The sequence below is a fragment of the Muscardinus avellanarius genome (assembly GCF_963383645.1).
Source record: "Muscardinus avellanarius genome assembly, chromosome: 6".
NCBI lineage: Eukaryota > Metazoa > Chordata > Mammalia > Rodentia > Gliridae > Muscardinus > Muscardinus avellanarius.
In genome coordinates, this window is record NC_137791.1 from 117,751,824 (window position 1) to 117,777,107 (window position 25,284).

Consider the following 25,284-nt stretch of genomic DNA (forward strand, 5'->3'; position numbering starts at 1 on the left):
CACTGGGACAATCTATTCCACAAAGGGAAAAAATTGCTAATTAACTGAACACCAAATTATATAATATGGTACAGTATCTGTGTGTGCATATTAATCCTTACCTTGACCTGAAAAGAATAACTCCCCCAAAGGAGAAACAGGCAAAGAAATCTTGATTTGGTAAACAATATATATTTAAATACAAGGTTATGGTACTCTGCCGGAGCCTACCCGCGAGAGTACGGGTTCCGAAGTGAGGCGTGAGGATGAAGAGTTTTTAACTCTAATGTGGGGGAGCCGCCAGCCTACTATCTCTACTGGTCGACCCCTGTTCGTGGATCAATATTTCCTACGGGTCGACGACTATGCCTGGGTCAGTATTCTCTATCGCGTGGACACTCCTGGCCAACGCAGCTTCTGGGTCAATCTCATCTTTATTGCGCCGACGCTGACCCCGGGTTTGTTTTTCCAGAGGTATTTATACACAGTTACAGGTCAATCAACATTCTCCTGCTACCACCACCAGAATACAATAAAGACCAATACAAAACACATCATTACAGATAGGCCTATCAGTACCCTTGTGTCATCACCACCTGATCCTCTCTCAGACCTCTTTGAACTTTCCATAACCCCAAACCTTGTTGACTCTGGGAAAAGGACAATCAGCTGAGTCAGAGACACCAATCCAGGGGAAGGCCTTAATGGATCCCCACAGTACTCTAAAGCATAGGTTCCCAAAATCAAGAATACAGCCCCCCTGTGAGGGGAGGGGGCTAAGCCCACAGAGCAGGATGGTAGCCTCTGGTGCAATTGGCTGTGAAGGCATTACATAAAAATAAGGAGATAGTGCTCAAGGGAGACAACTGAGTCTTTTTCTTCCCCCTTAAAAAGAGGCAGAAAGCCAGTAAGTTTGGGGGGAACTGATGCCTAAAGCCTGGTTCACTCCACTATTTTCTGCTACGTTTCCATCCCAACTTCTCCTTGTTCTTACTCTACATAGTAGGTTTCGGTGATATATATACTGGTAATGCCTGGACTTACATATTCAAGCATAAAAAAAAAACTCATGGCAAATTTCAGTCCAAATATACAAGTAGGTATGACAGACCTCATCAAGAAGTGAAAAGGATCCTATTCAAGAGAATCATCAACAGGAAATAAAAGCAAACCAATGTTTGTGACACTTGTGGCAACTCAGAGTTACACCTCAGAAATCTGAACTGTAAATTAAAAGACTCAAGAAACTAGACTTCTAGATAAAGCCAAAACTCTATGAGAAAACAAAACAACCTACGAACAATTGAGAGTTTAACAAAACTGGAAAACAATGTAAGCCAAACTAACCTATTGGAAGGCTCAACACATATCGTAACATAGTTCTCTAGGAATCATCGTAACAGAATGTCAGAAAATAATTCATCTTCTCATTAGTTTCTTTAGAGATCTTGTCCCAAGACCTCAACTATCAGAAGGGACAGTGTGTTTAAATAACATATAAAGGAGAAGACATTCTAACTCTTGTAATAATCAAAGAAACGAAAACATATTCCACCCAGAATAGCAAAGATTCTTTCCCAATGAAAACATTTAGGCACTAAAAATTATGATCCTTACAGAAAGTAATCTGGTGGTAAACAAAGATCTACAAATATATTTCTTAAATCTTAAAATATTCATATTTTAACCTAATACAGGTATGCTTCTGGGTATATACACTTAAAAGTCCAAAATGCAATAAATATTTATGCATAGATGTTTATAACAATATTTCTTTTCTTGGTGGTACTGGGGTTCCTGGAAGCCCTTCTACCTTCGGGCTACACTCCCAGACCTATATTATACTTTTTATTTGGCAACAGGGTCTCTCAAGCCATCAAGGCTGCCTTCGAACAGCTGCAATCCTCCTGTCTCTGCCTCCCAAGCACGGGGATTACAAGCATGCGCCACCACGCCCAGCTATAACAATATTTTTAAAGAAAAATTAGAAGCAATCTACTTAACCACTGGGACTCTATTAAGTAATAATAATAAACTTTCTTTTTTTTTTTTTGGTACTGGGGATTGAACCCAGAGGCATTCTACTTCAAAGGTATGCCCCAGCCTGATTTTATTTATTTGGAAATAGTCTCATTAGGCTGCTGAGAGCCTTACTAAGTTGCCAAGCCTGGCTTTGAGTCTGAGATCCTCTGGTCTCAGCCTCTCAGGTACTGAGATTACAAGTGTGCACCACCACCATACCTGGCTCTGAGGATATAAAACAATTTATATCCTCCATTTCACTTAATAGTTAAGAAAAAGCTCAGGATATGTTAGATTTTTTTTTTTTTTTTTTGGTGGTAGTGGGGTTCCTGAAAGCCCTTCTACCTCCCAGCTACACTCCCAGACCTATTTTTATATTTTTATTTGGAAACAGGGTCTCTTAAGCCAGCCCAGCTGGTTTCAAACCAGCACGATCCTCCTGTCTCCGCCTCCCAAGTGCAGGGATTACAAGCATGCGCCACCACGCCCGGCAAGGATATGTTAGATTTTAAAGAACAAGATGCAAGAGGATTGCAACTCAGTTCATTCAGACAGTTATAAGAAAATACATAATGATTGGGTAATTTATAAAAAAAAAAATATTGTTCATCATCTAGTGGCAGGCATGCCAGGCATGGTGGCATATACCTATCACCCCAGTATTTAGGAGGCTGAAACTGGAGGAATGCAGGTTTGAGGACAGAATCAGCAATTTAGCAAGGCCCTCAGCAACTTAGCAAGATCCTGTTTCAAAATAGTAATATTTTAAAAAATGGCTAGGGTGTAGCTCAGAGACAGAATGCCCCTGGGTTCAATGCCCAGTACCAAAATAAAATAAGGTAAGAAATAAAATATCAACTGAAGTAAGTCATTTTAATAATCATAAAATCTATTTTTAAAAAAAACTTTCTGAGATGTTTAAGTTAACATATGTTGTTAAAAACACATTAAATATTTCCTTTAACTTAATTCTACATTGATATTCTATCCTGGGGGGGAATCAAAATATAGAAAAACATTTATGCACAAAAGTTATGACTCAAGACACTTATCTTCCAGAAAGTTTTATGGAGGACCTATGATACACCGGGCATTATTTAAGTATTACATAAGCAAGACAGACAAGTACCCAATTCTTTCACCATTTACATTATAGCCAGACATGCACCAAGCAGAGGGGGGGAAAATCAATATATAGGAAGCCTGAAGTGTCAAAGCTCAGAAACAGGGAGTTAAATACATTCTAATAGCAGAAAGAAAGTCAAATGGATAGAGCTCATTCTAGGAAGAGAAAGAGGAGGAGGAAGAAGAAGGCTGCTGCAGCAGCTGGGGAGGTTGACAGGAGACAGATCATGGGGGAGGGCATTACATTTCTATTCTATCATAATTACAACACGAAGCCACTAAATGGGGAAAGAAATTATCTTATGCACATTTTTACAGGCTTCTGAGACTATAAAAAGTGGTAATAGAAGAAGGCTATTGCAGGAAGAAATAATAGTAGCCTAAACTAGAGTGATGGCAACTGGAACAGAAAAGCAGGGAAACTACCTATATGTGGTGGTTAGAACTCATGGTATTTGCTGGTGGATGATCAAGATGTGGGACATAAGGAGCCAGAACAATGAATGCAGTTCTTAGGATTCTGGTAGAATCATTACTTATAAAGTGTTACAGAAGAATGGTTAAGTACATTAAGAAGCATCTATCAGATGGACTATTACTACATTTATGGGAAGGAAGTTTCCTCTTAATCTATGAGGGTAATGGGCATGATACTTAACTCTTTCGGTCTTCAGTCTCCAAGTTACTACAAATAATAACCACTGCTTTCATAGAGTTATTGTGATTCAATGATTGTACGAAAAACATTTAACTTAGTAACTGTATCTAATAAATTAAAAATGCCAGAATTCCTAGTAGTAATATCTCAACACTAAGAACAGAGGAAGTTTCCAATAAATGTTTTGTGAATGAAGAGATGGGCAGATAAAAGGAATGGTCTTGTGACACATTCCATAATCCTTTAAAACCATGCATTTTTCACCACAGGTAAGCAAAGATGTTTAATTCAAATTGTGAAATCAGCTAAGGAGAATTATAGAATCTTAACAGACTTTGTAGTACAAATTAACACAGTGATACAAGGTCTAGAGGGCATCGCATTATACAGAATCAAATAGATTAACTAGAATAGATAATTTTTAGGTCATAAAAATAATTCGAAAAGCTTACTGGTCTACTCAGAGATTGATGAGTCAACTAGAATACAATGCAAAAAGAGTGCATAACTAGGAGAGAACTAAACCACAAGACTAGGCAGCGAGGAATTATCACTAGCAAGTCAGGAACTAGATGGAAAGTACAAGTGAATGTCAGGCTAAGAGAACAGAATCTAAAACCTGGGTGCAATGCACAAGAAGACATATACCAAAAATCAGGACTAGTCAACAAGAGAGAAGCAGAGACTGGGAGAAGTAGGTATCTACATCTGACACAGGTAAAAGAAACTCCTGGGTTTGAGCCATAATCACAGAAACACAATCCCAAATGCCATGATCCTAAAGTTGAAATCCCAAAACAGTATAACCCCTAAAGTCAAAAATCCCTAATTCTATAAAATTCAGAAAAGATCAAAATTCCAAAAACAGAATTCTAGAAAAAAAAATCTTTAAAAGTGCTTTCAAAGAAACCAGACATGGCATATGGCTGTAATTCCAGTACTTGGGAGGCTGAAACAGGAGGATCACAGGTTCAAGGCCAGCTTTGCCAATCTAGCAAGACCTTCAGCAACTCAGACACTAATTCAAAATAATAATTTAAAAGGGCTTAAAGATGTAGCTCAAATGTAGAATGCCCCCAGGCTCAATCCCCAATTTAAAAAAAAAAAAGATGCTTTCAAAGACAGTTATAGAATGGGATTTGTTTGAATATATAAAACCATGACAAAATAGAACATGTGCCGTTTTACACAACAAACAATAATATACATATTTTGCAAACATAAGCACTCAAGTATAAATAACAGCTGTGCAGGTATAAATTATGAGCAGACTACCTGTGTTCATTAAAAAACAAGCCAAAAGCAAAATGAGTAAATACATATTGGTAAGGCTGGTACGTGCAGCCTGCTTTACCACGCAGTCACCTGAAGTGACATAATGAATAACCTAGGTCTTTTGACGAGATCCAAAAAAGCCACAATGCGTCACCACCGCATATGTAGCAGTTCAGAGCCAAGATCTCAAAAAACTGCCTTTCACAAATGAAGAAGTATAAAAAGAGTTCACTTCATACACTGAGGGAATGTCAACATTTTTACAGACACATCAAATCTTATACACAAAGTCAACACTGTAATAATGGAAAGAGATTATCTTATGTGAAATTAGAGAAGTCAAATTTGCAAAAAAATAAATGTATAGAATAAATTAAGACTTTCTGACTCTAACAGTACAGTCTTCATACAATTTGTACCTCCAATATTAGAAATTGTACCGAAGCCGGGCATGGTGGCGCACGCTTGTAACCAGCATTTGGGAGGCAGAGACGGGAGGACCACAGTTCAAGGACAGCCTCAGCTACTTATTAAGCCCTTTACAATTCAGTGAGACCCTATTTCAACATAAAGAATAAAAAAATAAAGCTGGGGCTGTAGCTCAGAGGTAGAATGCCTCTGGGTTCCATCCCCAGTACCGCAAAAAGAAAAAAAGAAATCGTATAGAGATGAAACGCATAACACAATAAATTGTGAAAACTAACGCTGATCATTTAAAATAGTGGAGAGACTAGGAGTACAGCTCAGTAGTAAAGCATATGCTTAGTATGCACCAAAAAACTAAGTAAATAAAGAGACAAACAAAATAAGGAGGTACTAAAAAAGAAAAACAGAGCCAGGTGCAGTAACACTAGCCCATAATCCCAGCTACCCAGGAGGCTGAGGTAAGGAGGATAACAAGTTTAAGGTCAGCCTGGGCATTTAGCAAATAAAAAAGGCTGGGAATATAACCCAATGGAGTGCTTGCCTAGCATGTTCAAGGCCCTATGTTAACTCTTGTGTTACTATACACACATAAAAGGGGGGGGGGCCTAAAAAATCCAGGTGCAGTGGTGCACACTAGTAATCCCAGTACTTGGGAGGTTGAAACAGGAGGATCGCAAGTTCAAGGCCGGCCTGAACAACTTAGCAAAATCCTACATCAAAATAAAATTTAAAAAGCACTGGGGATATAGCTCAGTGGTAGTGTGCCCCTGGGTTTGATTCCCAAGTACCACTCAAAGAAAAAGAGAAAAAGAAAACACCAAAAAGAAAAGGTATAGTTCAGTGATAGACCACTTTCAAAGCCCTGGGTTTAACCAAGGTTATTAATAAAGAAAAATAAAGTGCAATCTTTAGTTTAAAAGAAATTCAGGTAGCCGGGCGTGGTGGCGCACGCTTGTAATCCTCGCGCTTGGGAGGCAGAGACAGGAAGATCGCGCAGGTTCGAAGCCAGCCACGCGCGCTGGCTTAGGAGACCCTGTTTCCAAATAAAAAAGTATAAAAAATAGGTCTGGGAGTGTAGCCCGGAGGTAGAAGGGCTTCCAGGAACCCCAGTACCACCAAAAAAAAAAAAAAAAAAGAAATTCAGGTAAAAACTATCTGGTCTTAAAAGTGTACACTTGTGTCTAAAGCTGGACAAGTACTAGGATCCAAAGGCTACCTAAGTAGTAAGAACAAAGTCAAGTCAGAACGTCCACCTTCACGTTTGCTGATATAAGGTCCTTACAGGAAGAATCTAAATTCTACTTATGCTCTGTGAACTGGGAAATTGGTACTATACCAGCCATACTCATAGGGACATTCAAAGACTTTTTTTAATTACCAAAAGTTTTTCCCATTTATTCATCCAAATTAATCATCATATATGGACCATAACAGGTATGAATCAATAAGCCTAGTAACAAAAAATAGGATATCTAACTTTTCAATAGATTAGATATTTACTGTTATAATAATATGCTCCTTAGTATATGTACTATCTACTACAACTTCAAAAAAGGTTTTAAAGTCTAAGTTACAGAAGGAAATTCTGAACTTTTATTTAAAAAGGATAATAAATGGCAAGCAACATTTCTGAATTACTAATTCAAAATATGTGAGTAATGCTTTACTATGGAATTTTTTAACAAATATAACCAAGAGCTTTTGTGATCTATAGATTATTATTCTTTTTATTTTTTGTAAACACAATGCTGTATCTTTATTTATTTTTTTATTGGTACACTATAATCTCACATCATAATGTAAATCATGTCGACAACGGCACACATGCACACAATACTTGGTGCCCCCTCGCCTCCCCCTTTTCTTCCCTCCCAATACCAGGTGCCCAGACTGACAATGTTATATTCACAAGTATACATGTAGTAAAGAGTAGCATTTCCATTAATGAACCTGTCTTCTCCTCTCCTACCCTTCCTCCCTGGCCCACTAAGGATCTCTTCCATTTTCTAGAGTCCCTCTGGTATTCCAAATACTCCCTAGCTCAAGCACATTAGAAAAAACATGTCCCTTCACTTTCTGTGCTTGGCTATTCTCACTTAATGTAATGTTCTCCAGGTCCTTCCATCTTCTTACTAATGACGTAATTTTGTTCTTCTTTATTGTTGAGTAGAATTCCATTGTATGTATTTCCCATAATTTTGCAATCCATTCATCTGGTGATGGGAGTACAAACTAATTCAGCCATTATGGAGATGGGTGTGGAGGTTCCTTAGAAAAATAGAAATAGAGCCATCATATGATCCAGCTATACCACTCCTGGGTATCCTTCCAAAGGGATTGAAACCAGAGAACCATAGTAATATATGCATATCCATGTTCATAGCAGCACAATTCACAATAGCAAAACTATAGATTCTTATTCTGAAACCTCCTTTTCCCAAATGATCTTAGTTTTTCGATTTCAAATTTTACTAGGATAGGATTACTCAGGAACATTTCTATCGTGATTAGGGAGAAACTGTCTATAAACCTACCATGACTTGCTTTGGAATTTGCATTTAACTAAAAACAGCTGCTATTTACCTAAAAATCTTAAAAACTAAATACAAAGACTTATTACCTCTTCCTGAGCAGAGTCCATTTGCATGTTGCTACATTATAAATTAGAGGTCCTAATAGCTCCAGTGGCACAATCTGTTAGTGTGCGGTACATGTAAATTAGAGGTCCTTGAATATAACATCTATTCACTCCTTCACTAACATAGAATATGAAGGAAAAAATCCTAATCATTGCAGTTTAATACTCAGGGGTTCAAGACAAATAGCCACCTACCTGAAATAAACTTTTAGAGACTCAAAGTGTAAAACTCAATTTTCAGTATACTACAAAAGCTACCAGGTAATTCTATAAAAATGTATCATAGATAGTCCATAGACACTTAACTAAATTCAGAGGACCATCATATTTAGAGGATTCTCTAAAATTCTAATACACATCCCACTACAAAATTGTAGCTTGGCACAGTAGTATGTACCTGCAGTCCCAGCTACTCAAGGGGCTAAGGCAAGAAGATCATTTGACCCAGGAATTTGAGGACAACCTGGGCAGCATGTCAAGAACCTATCTCAAAAATTAATTAATTAAAAATATCTTAAAAACTGTGTAGTATATGATAAAAAAAAAACATAAGACTAGGAGGTAACAGATCTGAGCCCTAGTTCTAGGTCTAAGTGAAAGCTGATCTTTAGTGCAAAACACATACATATGCTTTGTATAAAACTCAAGATTGCCAGGCGTGGTGGCGCCTGCTTGTAATCCCAGTGCTTGGGAGGCAGAGACAGGAGGATCACACTTTCAAAGCCAGCCTCAGCTACTTAGTGAGGCTCTCAAACAACTTAGTGAGACCCTGTTTCCAAATAAAATATAAAATAGTTCTGGGAGTATAGCCTGGAGATAGAAAAGCCCCTGGGTTCCACCCTCAGTACCACAAAAAAAAAAAAAAAAAAACCTCAAGATTTATATTGTGATCTGCAGAGCTGATACTACAAGTAAAAAGATTAATAAGTATGCCCAATGTGCCACTCAGCTTCAACTAAAGCAGATTGAGAACTGGCTGAATTCTGAGATCAGTGGCAACCACAAATGTAGAAGTTGCCAATTGTTCCAAATCCCATTACTGGAAACAGTATAACTACAACTGTATAATGAATAAGAGTAGTAAACGTGAAGTCATGAGAACAGAGCCCATCGGTTTGGCTTTCTACTATTCTCCAGCATGTAGAAAGTATCTAGCATGTAACTGTCATTCAAATATTTGGTAAATAAACAGACTCCACTATGAAGAAATGCAACGTAGCCTTACAGTTCTTATCTAATCCTTGGTGAATTTACAGCTAATTTCACTTAATTTTTTTAAAATCTGACTGTAAGTTGAATAAAATTCCAGGCTTTTTAATAATATTATTTATAAACATACTCCCCTATGAAGAAATGCAATGTAACCTTACAGTTCTTATCTAATCCTTGAAATTACACTTAATTTTTTTAAAGTCTGAGACTATAAGTTGAATAAAATTCCAGGCTTTTTAATAATATTATTTTAATTACTCAAAACTCTTTAAAATATATGAAATTATCTAAGTAGAGAAGAATTCTTGACTTAGGCCAAATGAGTAATGTATTAATCATAACTGCTGTTTATGTAAATGAAGAACTGAAAGTTGATCCTCTAACATTTTTCCACAAGAAGTTAGGAGTCACAAATAAAATACACCACATAAGAGTAACACAAAATGTTTCATGTGTCAATAGAAAGATGTCAATAATTACATCAGAGTATATTCCAGACTAATTATTTTAAAATATTAGCCGGGCATGGTGGCCCACGCTTGTAATCCCTGTGCTTGGGAGGCGGAGACAGGAGGATCGCACAGGTCAAAGCCAGCTGCGCTGCCTTAAAAGACCCTGTTTCCAAATATAAAAAAAAAGTATAAAATAGGTCTGGGAGTATAGCCCGGAGGTAGAAGGACTTCCAGGAACCCCAGTACCAAAAGAAAGAAAAAAAAAAAAAAAATATATATATATATATATATATACACACACACACACACACACACACATATATATATGCCACTGTGTCAAGTAATATTTGTCAATCATTAATCACTACACAGATGAAAAGTATCAACAATTACAATAGATTACTAAGGCAAACCTTCAAGTCAAAACATATTCATAAAACTGTGGTACAACTTTTGAAAGGCACCATGATATACACCTCAAGCAAGCAACAAAAAGTGTCTTACAGCTAACTACGTAGCTCTTCTACAAGTTACAACTGCATTAAGAATAATACACGTGTTCAGAGAATTCCAAAGTGGAAGAAGTCACATCTTATTGATAACTTTAAGACTCTGACTGAAAATACACAAAGAGCAAGAATCATGTTAAATATGGTCCATCGTTTTATCTCCAACTTCTACAAGAGTACACTGAATAAAGAATATTCTCAATACTTACTGACTGGATGAACAACATTTTGAATAGACCTAAGAGAGACCACTCGGATGAAGGAAAGATAAAACAAAGGAACAGAGGAGGAAATGAGGACAAGAGCAGCCTGGTTTTGCTGGAGTGTATTAATGACACGCAGAACATCAGCAGCAGTTCATCTCCACTAGAACTTCACAGCAAGGTTATGTGTAATTGGCATTAATAGGACACAAAGGTTTTATTAATGAAAGCAGTGAATAATAAAGGTGAATTACAAGATTCCTGCCTCATCGAAGCCAAATGATTTTTTTTTAGTTCAGTACTAATATGGTAGCAAGGAGAATGGAAAGAACTGAAAAAAGTCAAATGTAACTCCAAGAATTTGTTTGATTAGACAAATAATGGTACTGTTAAGAGAAATTCAAAGTGAAAAAGAAAAAAGGTCATTTGGGAAGAAGTCAGGAAAAGATAATAATATTGACAGAGCATTCTGGGCTAAGTACTTCAAATACTGTATTTTATTTAATCTTCACATCAACCCTATGATGTAGTTATACCCTCATTTTAAACATGAAAAAAATATATATATATATATATCCTGAGATATATATATCTCAGGATACTTCTCCAGGGGTCACAAAGCTAATTACATGTGTTATTTCCTCTTTCTTTCCCTTCTTCCTTCCTAAAAGAACCTCCACTTTGTTCAAATACAGGGCAGCAATGTGCTCGGGAAGATGAGCCCATTCTCCCAGCCCTTCAGGGATAAAACATGTTTGTTCTCAAGTAAAACTATTTCCCTTGGACAATAACCCAGGTCTGACCAATGATATGCAAGAATATGCTGGGGGATTCTAGCAAAGATTTCCCTATCAACATTATCATTACGGAAGTCTTTAGGAACCTTGAAGACAGCAATCTAAGTGTAGTTCTTGATTCCTCCCTTATCTCACATCTATTTTCCAACTCATCAGCAAGCCAAACCAATTATAATTTTACAGTTATCTTGTTACCCTTCCTCTTCATTCAAACTCTACTACTGCCGTACTAGTCCAAGCCATTATCAACTCTCAACTGGATTCATCTTAACCAATCTCCTAGACAATCTCCCTGTGAACATCCTTGCTCCCAGTAATTGATTCCCCAAAAACAGCAACCCACAGATCTTTTAAATGGAAATCATGTAGAAATTGGAACTCTTATACATTGTTGGTGAGACTGTAAAATAGTGAAACCACTATAGAAAACAATACAGAGGTTCCTCAAAAATTGAAAAGTATAACCACCATATGATCAAATAATTCTATCTCGGGGAATATAGAACTGAAAGCAGGATCTCAAACAGATATTTGCACAAGCATTTTCACAGCAATACTATTATTCAAAAAGGAGAAGCAACCGAAATGACTGTTGATGTATGAATGGATAAATAAAATATGGTATACACTTAAAATAGGAAATTATTCAGCTTTGGGTACGTAATCCTGCCACATACAACAAGGATGAAACATGGAGACATCATGCTACATCAACAAGCCAGTCACAATAAGACCAAGACTATCATTTCACTTATAAGGTACATCAAAAGTAGTCAAATTCATAGGGAAAAAAAGTAAAAATAGTTGTTATATGAGAGGCTGGAGAAATTATATTGCTTGATGGGTATAATTTCAGTTTTGCAAGATGAAAAAGATCTGGAGATCTGTTTCTCAACAATTTTAACATACTCAACACTACTGAACCATATACTTTAGTTTCGCATTATGTTTTCTACCACACTTTTAAAAAAAATCATAAGGCCAAACAATATATATTTATCACTTCACACCCCTCTTTAAAATTCTTAACTGCTTCTTATCACCCTCTGAATAACACCACACTAGGTAACGAGGTCTATGCAGCTCTGGACCATCTGGTCTTTCCTCTTCTGCAGCCAGATCCCCTGCTGCTCTCCTCTTCTCTCAAGATACACCAATAAAAAAATGTTTTGAAAATGAATAAAAAATAAGTTTAAAAATGTCTCTCTTTTAAGTCTTCAAATAACTTCAAATTCTTTCTCAAGGTCTCTATTCAATCTATCGCCTCTATGTAGGATGCTATTCTCCAACTCTTCCCAGACCTGGCTCCTTAATGTCCAAAGATGCCACCCTAAATGTGACTTCTCAGAAGCATTCCTAACCAGCCAACCTGAATTATGGGTGACCCACATCATCTACACTATCTTCTATTTTTCTCTCCTGTACCCTAATAGCATTTCTCTCAACTTTAAAATATCAGTTTTCTATCTTCCCAATTGAAATCCAAGCCCCGGGGAACAAGGACCTCACTGATCTTATTCATCAGTGTCCCCTAATAAATATCATACACTTATACTTGGCATTCTTGCTTATATTTATTGAATTCACATTTAACCACATGCTTAGCATAGAAAAGGCCTTGGTTTTAGTCCCTAGCAATAACAAAAATAAATTAATTTACTCTTTTAATGCATTAAGTATATCTGAGTATACATGTCTATCTTTGTATGTGTGTGTGGTATAGGGATTGAACTCAGGGGCATTCTACCTCTGAGTTACACTCTCAGCCCTATTTATTAAATCTTTATTTTGAAGCATAGTTTCACTAGGTTGATGAGAATCTCACTACTTGCTGAAGCTGTCCTGGAACCTATGATCCTCTGTCTCAGCCTTCCAAGTACTGCATTACAGGCATATGCCACCACACCCAGCTACACATGCCTATCTTTAATTTTTTTGTGTGTGTGCGTGTGTGGTTCTAGATAGAACCCAGGGACATTCCATCTCCAAGCTACACCCCCCAGTCCTATTTTATAGTCTTTTATTTTTTTGAAATAGGGTCTCACTGAGTTGCAAAGGGCCTTGCTAAGTACCTGAGGTTGTTGGCGAACTGCATCAGCAATTTAGCAAGACCCTCAGGGACTTGGCAAAACCCTGTTTCAAAAAATAAGAAAGGCTAAGGGGCTCGGAGGTAGAAATGCACCTGGGCTCAAGCCCTAGTACTGAAAAGAAAAAGGAAAACTCCTAATATTTCTCAATCTGTCTATACTTTGCTATATAGTTCTACAGTGTTTCAACTAATCTCGGGCCATTAGTGATCTTGTTAAATCATAGAAGAGCATCAAATGATGTCATACTTTGCAAAATACAACAAAAGAGACCAACAGTATAGCTCAGTGGTAGTGTTTTCCTAACATGCACAAGACCCTGGTTTCAATCCACATAATGCAAAATTAAACAAACACCAGGAAAATCCAGGAAATCCCACTCTAGTCCAGAAGATATGTTCTGAATCACACTATACAAAAGTAGAAAGACTTCCTAACATTTTAATAACAAAATTTGGGTATTTGTCAACAATAAGCGAAGGAGGAACTCATAAGGACAATAGGAATATAGAACTAATTCTGCTGTTTCTCCAGCTTCACTTCCTTATTTAACATCACTCACACTCATTCTATGCTTTAATATAAAGACCCCTGGCACTGGAGGATTTTTAAGGTCCAAACTACTTAAAGCAATTCTCAATCTCCATTACACGTAATAAAGATAACAAGCTCATAAGGATTCTGTAAGGATTAAAAGAAATAAAACATACGAAATTCCTGGCACAAATGAACTTCACATGCAAATATGGATGTCGATATAGCAAGCAGGATCACCACTGACTTTGTCATCCTGGGTATTTACCACTCACAATCACATCAATCACTCTCAAATGCCGGTACCTACGATAAATGCCATTCCCTATTCATCTACCTACTATCACGCTAGGCCCTTCCCTGTCTCAGCAAACACCTGGGTGTGGGGGGGGCTTCACTTAATACCCAGCTTCTCCACAGATCTCCATCTTTGTAATTCAGGAAAACATAGCACATACCCTCATACCCTTATACCCTCATCACAACGTACGACTGACCTTTAAGTGGGTACACCTTTTAGAAGACTACAGGGAAGGGTAAATATCTTACTGATCTTGAAATTCCAAATACCTAACAATGCATCGCACCTACCAAAATCTTTTTTTTTTTTTGCTTGTTTAATGAGGAAGAAAAATAGTATAAAATGTTTTAAAAGAACTACATTTATTTATGTCATATCCTATTCCAAATGGGAGAGATTTATGTTTAAACTGAAAATGTGTAGCATAAAAACTTCTCATAAATATTGCACTGTAGTTGTTCTAACTTTAGTGAGGCATAGTTGACAAAGAGTGTATAAGCCAGGAGCAGTGCCACACGCCTGTAATCTCAGCACTTAGACAGAAGGATTGCAGGTTCACAGCCAGCATCAGCAACCTCACCAGGCCCTCTGCAACTTAGGCCCTGTTTCAAATGAAAAAATAAAGTAGGGCCAGGGGGTACAGCTCAGAGGTAGAATGTCTCTAGGCTCAATTCCCAGTACCATATGCACACAAAAAAAGTGTGTATATTTAAGGTGTAGAACTTGATTTGTGTGTGAAATATTCACTATAATTAACCTAATTAGATCAATTTCCTCGCATCCTTATCTTTCTTTTTCTGTATAGTGAGAATGTCTTTGAGCAAATTTCAGGTATATAATATTGCAAACTACAGACACAATGTTGTATATTACATCTCCAAAATTTATTTCTCTTCAATAACTAAAACTTTACACCCTTGACCAACATCACCCCCATATCCTCCTCCCCCTGGCCCACAAGTCACCACTAATCAACTCTCCAAGTTTTACATTTTTAGGTCCTATAAGTGGGATCATGCCATATTTCTCTTTAACCCAATATGTGACTGGGTTATTTCATTTATTGTAACGTCCTCCAGGTTCATCTATGTTGTAAAAAATGATAGAAGTGTCTTCTTTGTTAGGACTGAATAACAGTCTTTGTGTGTGTGTGTGTGTGTGTGTGTGTGTGTGTGTGTGTGTTATGATATTTTTTCTATCCATTCATCCACTGAGAGACATTTGTTTCCACATCGTGGCTATTGTGAATTATGCTGAAAAAAAATATGGACGTTCATATATCTCTAAAAGTTACTTTTATTAAATCAAACTGCAAATAGACCAAAAAAGTATATAACCATTTTGTTGCTTATGTAAATTCATTCTCAAGCAATTTTCAGGCTTCTATTGTTTCTGCAACAATAAAAACTGTTAACTGCCACATCTTTACATTCTCAATTCTTCACATCATGGAGCACAAAACACTAACTATATAATGTTTAAAACCATATGCATGCACAACCAGTCACCAAAAACTTTCTCTTTTCACACCTCTGTTGACAAACTTGGAACCAAACACTGAGTGCATATGAGACAGTGTATGTTAAAAAGCAAGTTCAAGCCGGGCATGGTGGTGCACACTTGTAATCCCAGCATTTGTGAGGCTGAGACTAGAGGATTGTGGTTTGCGGACAGCCTCGGCTACTTAGTGAGGCCCTTTGCAACTCAGTGAGACCTCGTTTCAAATTAAAGAATAAAAACTAGGGCAGGGGATGTAGCTCGGAGGTCAAATGCCCGGGGGTTCCTTCCCCAGACTCCCCAAAAAAGCAAGTTCATGCTGGGCATGGTGACGCACGCTTCTGATTCCAGCATTTGGGAGGCTGAGACAGGAGGATCTGGATTCATGGCCAGCCTCAGCTACTAGAGGCCCTTTGAACTAGAGACCCTGTTTCAAAATAAAGAATAAAAAATAGGGCTAGGGGTGTAGCTCGGAGATGGAATGCCCCTGGGTTCCATCCTCAGGACTGCAAATAAATCAATAAATAAAAATAGCACAAGATACCAGGTGTGGTGGTGCAGGCATGTAATCCCAGTCCTCAGTAAGCTAAGACAGGAGGATCACAGGTTCAAGGCCACTCACAGCAACTTAGTGAGACCCTCAGCCATTTGGCAAGACCATGTTTCAAAATAAAAAAAGCAAAAGGGTTAGGGGCACATGTCTTGGAGGTTGAATGGCCCTGGGTTCAATCTCTAGGACAAAAAAGAAAATAGTAGGTTTGTATAAATGCAGCTGGATAAAAATTAAAAGATTTCTTTCAAGCTGTATCCCAGAAGAAAGAAATATCAAGGATTAAAACAGTCTGAATATGCACCACAGAGTAGAAAGAAGAGCTAAGATGACAATGGCTCAAGACCTTGGGGAAACAGTGGAAAAGTCAGCAGCACACTGCTGACAACAGGGATGATGACGGGGTGAAATTGTGTAGTATTCAACTTCAAGTGTTTTTTTTTTTTTTAAGAAAGAAAAACAGTAGTAGAAAGAAAGCATGAGAGTAAAACATGGATTTGTGAGTTGTACAGGGTGTTGAATAGGATAAAAATTTCAAGTAAGGGCTTAAGAAGTGTTTTTATTTATTGAAAATTACTTGAGAAACTACAGATCGCTTTCATTACTTCAGGTGTTTTGATGCGGTGGTTTAGTATTTCATAATAACGTAAGGAAGATATTCAAGTATTTTAGAATTAAAAACCTAGCACTTATTGCACCAATAAAAAATAAATTTAAAAAAAAATAAAAATAAAAAAAATAAAAAACTGTAAAAAAAAAAAACCCAGCACTTAATTCAATAAAATAGTTTTTGGAGTGTTATACTTCTACATAATAGCAAGTTTAGAAAGATCAAAGAGAGAGATAAGGAAAGTGAAAATGGCTAGGAGAAAAACAAGTGAGTAAGCTGCAGAGGGCAAGATCGATGAACACAGAAAGATCAGTTTGCCTAGAAGAAAAGAAAACTCAAAACACTTGGGTTCTAAGATGAATGTTAGTTCAAGTAAGCTGTTACCACTATCTTTAAAATACACTGAACAACCACTATTAAACAATTGTTCAGAGTCTTAATTCTAAAGTTGTTTCACTTAAAATGATATGGTTGACAAAGCCCAGCAGAAAAGAAATTACTCTTAGGACTGTAAACATGATGGTTGTACAGTATCACTTCAAGGGCCAAATGAAATAAGGCCAAGAGTCAAACCAATCACTGGCTTGAGGTTCCCCACCCCCAATTTAGAACTTTCCTAGTAATGAAGTTCTCTGAGGAGGAAATGTTCAGCTAGAGCCACACAAGACTGAGAACAGACTTAGGAGAGACCCACCCTTAAAATAAGCAACAAAGAAACCAGTCAAGGGAAATGGCTACTGAAGGACTAAAAACTGTCAAGAAAGTCTGATTATCTAATACCTACCTAATATAAAAATCAAGATGGGTAGTAATACACTATTTACACTTGACATTAAAAATCATAATGTATAGATCAAGCTTCAAATTCACACAGAAATGAAGTTCAAAGTTAATTTTGAAGCAAATAGTGTGCCAATATTCAATACTCTGGGTACCGGTGAGGAGCTCAGCTCTGATTTATCATGACATTAGTTCAATCCAAAAACTTTTTTGACTCTGGAAATCGAACCCAGGACTTTGGCAAGTAGGCAAACTCTCTACCACTGAGTTACATCCTCATACAATTAGTTATTCCTTCTTAAGAAATAAAATATATATTTCAAAATATGAAATATTAAAAGCATTATAGAAATATCATGCAAATATAGTCTTTGGCTATCAAACTGTTTTGTCAAACAAGCACCAAATATATTTGGCAACGTTTCCTGTTAACTTCATAAATCATGTAAGTACAACCATATACAAAGTTAACTACTTTTTATATTAGTAAACAGACATCTAAAATAAGTGTTTCTTCTTGGATTTTCCAAGGGCTTTAAGTCATTCTAGAAATTCTAAGTGTTTAAAATTAAAAGGTAATCCTTATTTCTTAAACTTCCTCTAAGTGGCCAGATTCCTTTCCAACCTAAGAATAAAATAAATTTTATAGAATTTCCTCTAAACATCTTCATAGCCACTGCATAATCTAACCTCTCAGGACCTCTATTTCCATAGTTTCCTATCTCTATACTTCCTCATTTCTACCTACCCAGAACTGGCTTTCTCAAATACAGAGGTCAAGTCACTCTCATGTTCAAATACCACAGGGCCCCTCAATTGCTAATGAAAAGAATACATTCAGAATACCAGGAGCTTATAAACAAGCTCCCTAGACATCCAAAATGTCTTTTGTTTTCCCTTAAAAGTAAATGTACACTTTCCATAATGTACATGTTTAGTGTTATCAATTAAATAATGTTTATTTCCCAAATAATCAGGTAAAGTGGATATGCCAAAAATAAAGTACTATATTTTCCCCCCTGGGCTTCCCATCTTACCCAGTATATGGTTGAGTACTTCAGTGTGTGTGTGTGTGTGTGTGTATAAGAGAGAGACAGACAGACTGACTGACTGAGACAGATAGACACGAGGGATTGAACCCAGGGGTATTCTCCTCCAAGCCACACCCCTCAGCCCTATTTAATTATTTTGTTTTGAAACTTGGTCTCACTAAATTGCAGGGCCTCACTAAGTTGTTGAAGCTAGCCACGAACCTGCGATCCTTCTGTCTCGGCCTCCCAAGTACTGGACTACAAACCTGCACCACCATGCCCTGATGAGTACCCCAATTTTAGATGTGCCAAAACTTCCACACATACTGAAGGCACTAGGGGATATTAAAGTACTCAGTAATTTGGACCCAACCTTCTTTCTCCTTGCATTTCCCACTATTCTACATAAACCCTAGGTATAACCCTAAATAAAATCATTAACTTCTTATTCTTAGCTGTCTCCTCTTAGGAAGCCCTTGCGATCACCTCATAAAGTCTCTTCTGTGCACCACGGTCCACCTCAAATCCTACACTGCTCCAAGTGTTCCCCAACAGTCGCCTCCCCCAACAGTTGACGGTCCATCATTGTGCTAATCCAAGTCAGCCTGGTACTTTGTGTGTGTGTTTAAAGTCATATGAGACATACCAGTTAAGAAAGCTTTGGAATCAGGGAAACAAACTGGTTGGTAGGTGTGATCTTGGGAAAGTTACTTGCGATTATCCTCCATCATTTCCTCAGCTCTTCTATGAAGATAAGAGCAGCTCTCTAAGAGAGTTAATTTCCGAATCAGAAGTGATTAGCAAGTACTGACACTAGTAAGACACCATAAATGTCACCTATTATCACCCAATCCATACTACTCTCAGTTCCCAAAGAGCAGACCCATGTCTTACTTTTCTTGTATTCTTCCTCATTCCTAATATGTTATTTTGCATGTACTTAGTAATTTGCTTAGTTGATAAAACTTGTTCAATTCAGAAGAAATCTTTCAGTTCTTAACAAGATATGGTCCAAATTCAAGTGAATGTAAAAAATGCCTTGCTCATAATCTTATTAGCTGTTCATTTTAACAGGTGCTTAGTCAGTAATCACCATATACATAAGTACTTATCTCTAAGCACTATTTTGAACATGTTCAGACCACATTACCAATGAGCAGGCCACTATCAAAATACAGGGGTCTTGCTAGGTTGCTGAGTCTCATTGCATTGCTAAGGCTTGAACCTGTTATCCTCCTGAGGTCTCACCCTTCCAAGTACCGGGATGACAGGCATGCACTACCCTGCCCGGCTACTACTAATTCTTAAAGGTTTACACTGGACCAGATCGAATGATACACAGACTCTTCAATACTGTAGCTAGCTATTGCAATGGCCAAAGACTGGTAAATAAAAGGACTGGCAATGATAAAGAAGAGGAAGATGAAGAAGGATACAACAGAAAAGAAGTCTTTAGGGCTGTGGCTACGGCTCAACTAAAAGCACTTACCTAGCATTTGCCAGTGTCTAAGGTTCAACCTCAACAGCACAAAAAAAAATTTTTTTTTTCTTTTTAAAGAAGGCTTCACAAAATCCTAAACTCAATTCAGAAAGATCAGCTTCATAAAAGCAAGAACAAAGGTTTCTGGTACTATATTAACTATGCCATGAATTTGTTGTAATAATGTAAACACTAATAACCTAAGTCAGTTGTGAACTAATACTCAAATCAACATACAAACATCACATGAGTCAATTACTAATTAAAAATAAATAAGGTTACATTTACTAGGCAAATGCTGGAAATGCAGGTGAAATAATTAATAGTTTGGCTTAAGATTTTTCCAGTGACAATGATCATGAGATATTTTCATCTAAATTAATTAAAGCCCCAGAACACAGATATATTTGATTCTTTTGGATAAAGGGACCCTTCTAAATGATACTATACTTGGAATTAAGAACATTTTAAATTTTTACTGAGATTTTTATACTTCTAAAACACAGTTTAAAATGACCATTTTATGTTTCTAACAACATACAAAGTTAGTGAAATGGTATTATACTTAAAATCTTAGTTGGAAGCCAGAGTTAGCAACAAAGCAGGACCCTCAGCAACTTAGTGAGACCACTTCAAAATAAAAATTAAAAAAGCTAAGGATGTGGCTCAGAGGTAGAACCTCCTGGGTTCAATCTCCAGAACTGGGGTTGGGAGATTATAGAAGCAAATATCTTGAAGTTAAAATTTATGTTAAAAATTTCTGAAACTAACAGCCGAGTGTGGTGGCACACACTTGTAATCCCAGTATTTGGGAGGCTGAGACCGGAGGACCGCGGTTCAACGGACACCCTCAGCTACTTAGCGAGGCTCTTCGCAACCCAGTGAGACCCTGTTTCAAAATAAAGAATAAAAAAAAATAATAATAAGGCTGGGGTTCCAGCTCAGAGGTACAATGCCAATGGGTTCCATCCACAGTACCCCCCCCAAAAAAAATTCTGAAACTAGCTATATATAAGAAAAAAATTTTAATGTTTCAATTATTCTGTGTATTTTGACAGAATAAATAATTAGGGGGCTGAGGATATCATTCAGTGTGGAGCACTTGCCTAGCAAGCAGAATGCACTGGATTTCAACCCTGGCAAAAGGAAGGAAGGGAGGGAGAGAGGAAGGAAGGGAGGGAGGAAGAGAGGGAGGGAAGGAAGGAGGGAGAGAGGAAGGGGTTAGGTTAGTGGTATTTTATGACATATATAGTTATTTGCCTTTTCATATATTATTTCTCAGGGATCTAGATGAAATCAGTTAATCTCCACTAGAATCAATCCCTGATTCTGTATGTTAGGGAAAAAAAGATTAAAAAGATATAACCAACTTGCTGGTCATATTCTACTGCTTTAGAATATAAGCAGCAAGTTCCAAATCACCAGTACCTAACTCTTAACTCACTTTAAATTTCAATCACTTTCAAAGAACCCTTAAAAAAAAAATACACACACACACAGAAAAACTTTAAATCTTTACTAAATATACTATATACAGTGGTTCCATGATATCAAAACACTTTTCCACAATGAACTCTGGAAAGGTAATATAAACCAGGAAAAGATATGAACTTTTATTCATTATGACAATGGCTCTGTTTATTTTGATGGTCTGTCATTGCCTGTTTTTTTATAAGAACACTTTTCCTGATCAAAACTAAGCACAAGATAGACAATTTAAAGACAATTTATTCTTAAAATACACTAAAGTGAAACTCTCGGAAGTCAATTAAGTGGAAAAAAATGTTTTCTAGATTTTATTATTAACGGGCAAACTCAGTCTCTAAAGCTATTAAAAAATACCAATCTGGCAAGGAAAACAGAAAAGTGATTTGTCATTTTACAAAGCTATTAAGAATACGGATGATTAAATGACAACTTTAATCAGAAACCAGAGAGAACAATTCTTCTCTCAGAATTTTTTCAGTAATTTTGAATTTTCAAAATTCATATGAAGTTTAGTTTTCTTATTACTGATGGTCTACCGTGTCTATCCATTAACACCGCCAGAGTGTGATTTGGCAGTATTTTATAAGTTTGGTCTATGGTTCTACTTCCTGAAATATGCTACAGCACTAATAAATTATGTTCTGGACTTAGGCTAACATTTACAAATAGAACCATAAAAGCACTATTCATACAATCTTAAGAACGAAAAAGAGCCCTATCGAGGAGAGAGTTCAAAGCAATTTTCCATATGTTCTAATTTCACTAGGGTTTTTCAATTTACCTTTTCCAAGATATCAGTGGCTGCTGACTATAGCGACAAAAACTTGGGAAGATTACAAGTCAACTTGTACACTGTATAGCTCTATTAAATTTTAAATGGAAATAATTAGCTAAAATCAACATTATAATAAAGGGAAAAATTAAAACCATTAGCAATAATTCCAGGGTTAACAACACAAATTAATTTGGCATAAAATGTCGAATTTTTCTCCAATAAGAATCAACATTGTCATTAAAAAAACTGCAGAGAAACTTAAAAGAATTATAAACAGCTTATTAAAATTCCATCTGAAATAATATTCTTGACATGAAGTATATAATATATAAAATACACTTGTTAGCAGTCAATAAATACTAAAATTCTGAATTGCTCAACTTTCAATTACCTTTTGATAAAGCATTAGGCAATTTTGTATTAACCAAACTTTTCTGCTTGAGAAACCCAGCACCATAGTCCTATAGCTTCAAGAAGCTAAAATAGCTCTGCTCCCTTCTTTCCCACAAGGCATTAAAAGCTTTCAAATTATAGTTTCTTCTAGCTACTTTCCTAAGAATCAATATTCCTCAATACCTATTTATTACATTTCTATTTACAGGATTAAAAACTAATCAAGCATAAAATTACCCAACCAATTCTCTCACCCACAGTATATAATGCTCCTAGCACTGATTATTCAGTAACCTTAACCAGTGACGCCTTTGCTCCTTCAAGTTCCGTTTAAAAGGGGTATGTTTCTGGGTAATAAACAGATCATGATGGTCTATACCCTACAACTTCCAAAGTGCTTGACAAGATTTACCAACATTCTTCTTTCTCTAGAAAAGTGTATATCTTAAGAGTAAATATCTTGTCACAGAACCCAAAGAATAGCTGCTTAGATCTAAAAGAATCTCTCTCCTGAGCACTTCTCAGAGCAGCTGTTAGTGACTTCCAGACGCCTGCGGGACTATCACTTGGGTTAAATTAACGATGGGTCATCTCGTTCCACTTTACTATTTCCTCTTTAATCTTGCAATTAGTGCAGAAAACCTGCAGATGAACTTGTAGGATAATCAGACTAGAAAAATAAGCATAACTTTTTCTCCACTACTTTCCCCAAAGAAATCATTTCAGTATTTTTTTATCATTCCTTAAAATCACAACAGATGGGTTATTCAAGGCAATGACAGGTTTTAAAAGAATACAATTTCCTGCTTAACCTTATCTAACATTATTTGAAGCTGGCAGTAATTGCTAAACCGTTCTAAGTGAAAAGATGCTGCTTAAATACAAGTCCCAAAAATCTTGCACTTGGAACATTTTAGGTGTATTTCTGGTTACCTGCTGAGATGTCTGCATCGTTCGTCACCAGAGAGATCCTCCCACCAACAAATAACTTTTCATCCTTTAAAACGGCCTCCTTCCACCCCTCCAAATATACACATCAGACCTACACGTTTCTTCATTATTAGTACGGAACTACTAACACCGCTAGGTATTATGGCTCTCAAAGAATCCTCTTTAAAAGAGCAGCTTCCCCTGGGATCCTGTGCTCAGCGGGGCTTTCAACCGGTGAGACTCGCCGCCAGCAGCCTTTGCAAAAGCAGCAGCAGAGGCGTGCTCATACCGCATTGCCGCGGCTGCGGCCGCCGCTGCTGACTTTTTCTAACAGCTTAAAAAATAAAAAAAGAAAAGAAATCAGCTCAGCACCCTGCAGACCCTGGTAGCTCTTCTGCAGCACGAAACAGAAACCGCAGCATTGCTCAGCTTGGAAATCAGGGAACCCAACTGAGGGCGGGGAAGCGAACGCCGGCGAGCGCCCGGCTCGAGGGCGGGGTGAAGCAGGCAGGCTTCCCCCGAGCGAGGGATCGCGACCCGCGGGGCCGTGGGGAGCGGGCCGGGGGTGGGGGTCGGGGTCGGGGTCCCGCCGCGCCCGCCCAGCCCCGCGCCGCCCCCGGCCCTCACCTGTCAGCAGCGCCCGGCTGCCGCCCGCCGCGGCGGGAGAGGAGGCGGCCGCTCCCGCGGAGCCCGCCGGCCGCCGCCCGGGGAGCTGCCGGGGCACCAGCTCGCACGCGTCCGCCGCGCCGGCCGCCAGCAGCCCGAGCACCAGCAGCGCAGCCCAGCGCCGCCGCCGCGGCCAGCCCCAGGCCGGGGCGGGAGGAGGCGCCGCCGCCCGCCCCCGCCGCCCGGCCGCCGGCCCGGGCCCCTCGGCGCCGCCGGCCTCCGGGGCTCGGGTGCGGGCCGCGTTCATTGGTTCCGGTTATTTAAAAAAAAAAAAAAGGTGGGGGGCAGAAAGGTACGGCGTCTCCGGGCCGTGCGCGACACCCGCGCTGCCGCCGCGGCGAGACCGGGATCCGCTGCTCTGGCGCGGCCAGACACCAGCTCCAGCGCCCGCGCCCGCGCCGCCGCGGCGCATCCCCCCGCCCCCTCCGGCCCGCGCTCGTCGTAGTACCACGCTCGGCCGGGACGCCTCCCGCCCCTCACACACTCGCTCGCATACCAATCCCCCGCCTCCCTCGGCGCCGCCACTGCGCAGGCGCGGCGCCGCCACACTGCGCGTGCGCGGAGCTAGCCCCGCCCCGGAGGCGGAGCCGGGCGGTGGCTAGAGCCGGGGGCGGGCTCTCAGCGCGGCGCGGAGCACAGGGGGCGGGGAAAGGGGAGGGTATTTTTTCCCCCACCCACGCCCTGTCCTGGACTGACTTGGGGGCTACAAGGAACAGGGAGACGAGTATGAAGGACTCAAGTTTGATAGAGTTACAGCCGGGTGGAAAGCAGCAGAAATAACTGCATGGATCGGGAAAGCCTTGTAATCGGAAGCAGCGGCGTCCCCATAACTTCAATATGGGAGACGGCGAGGGAAAGAAGGGGGT

The 25,284-nt window shown here is 38.6% G+C and overlaps 1 protein-coding gene across 2 annotated transcripts in view; it reads right to left on the bottom strand.

Annotated features, from left to right (window-relative positions):
• Positions 1–24,682, bottom strand: part of STIM2 (stromal interaction molecule 2) — a gene marked incomplete at its 3' end in the record, with an annotated part of 138,816 nt that extends 114,134 nt beyond the window's left edge. For both annotated transcript variants that reach the window (XM_080697781.1, XM_080697780.1), the window contains exon 1: positions 24,380–24,682. In XM_080697781.1, the coding sequence (XP_080553907.1) occupies positions 24,380–24,665 (286 nt within the window). In that variant the 5' untranslated portion in view covers positions 24,666–24,682. The remainder of the gene's footprint in view (positions 1–24,379) is intronic.
• Positions 24,683–25,284: the final 602 nt, after the last annotated feature.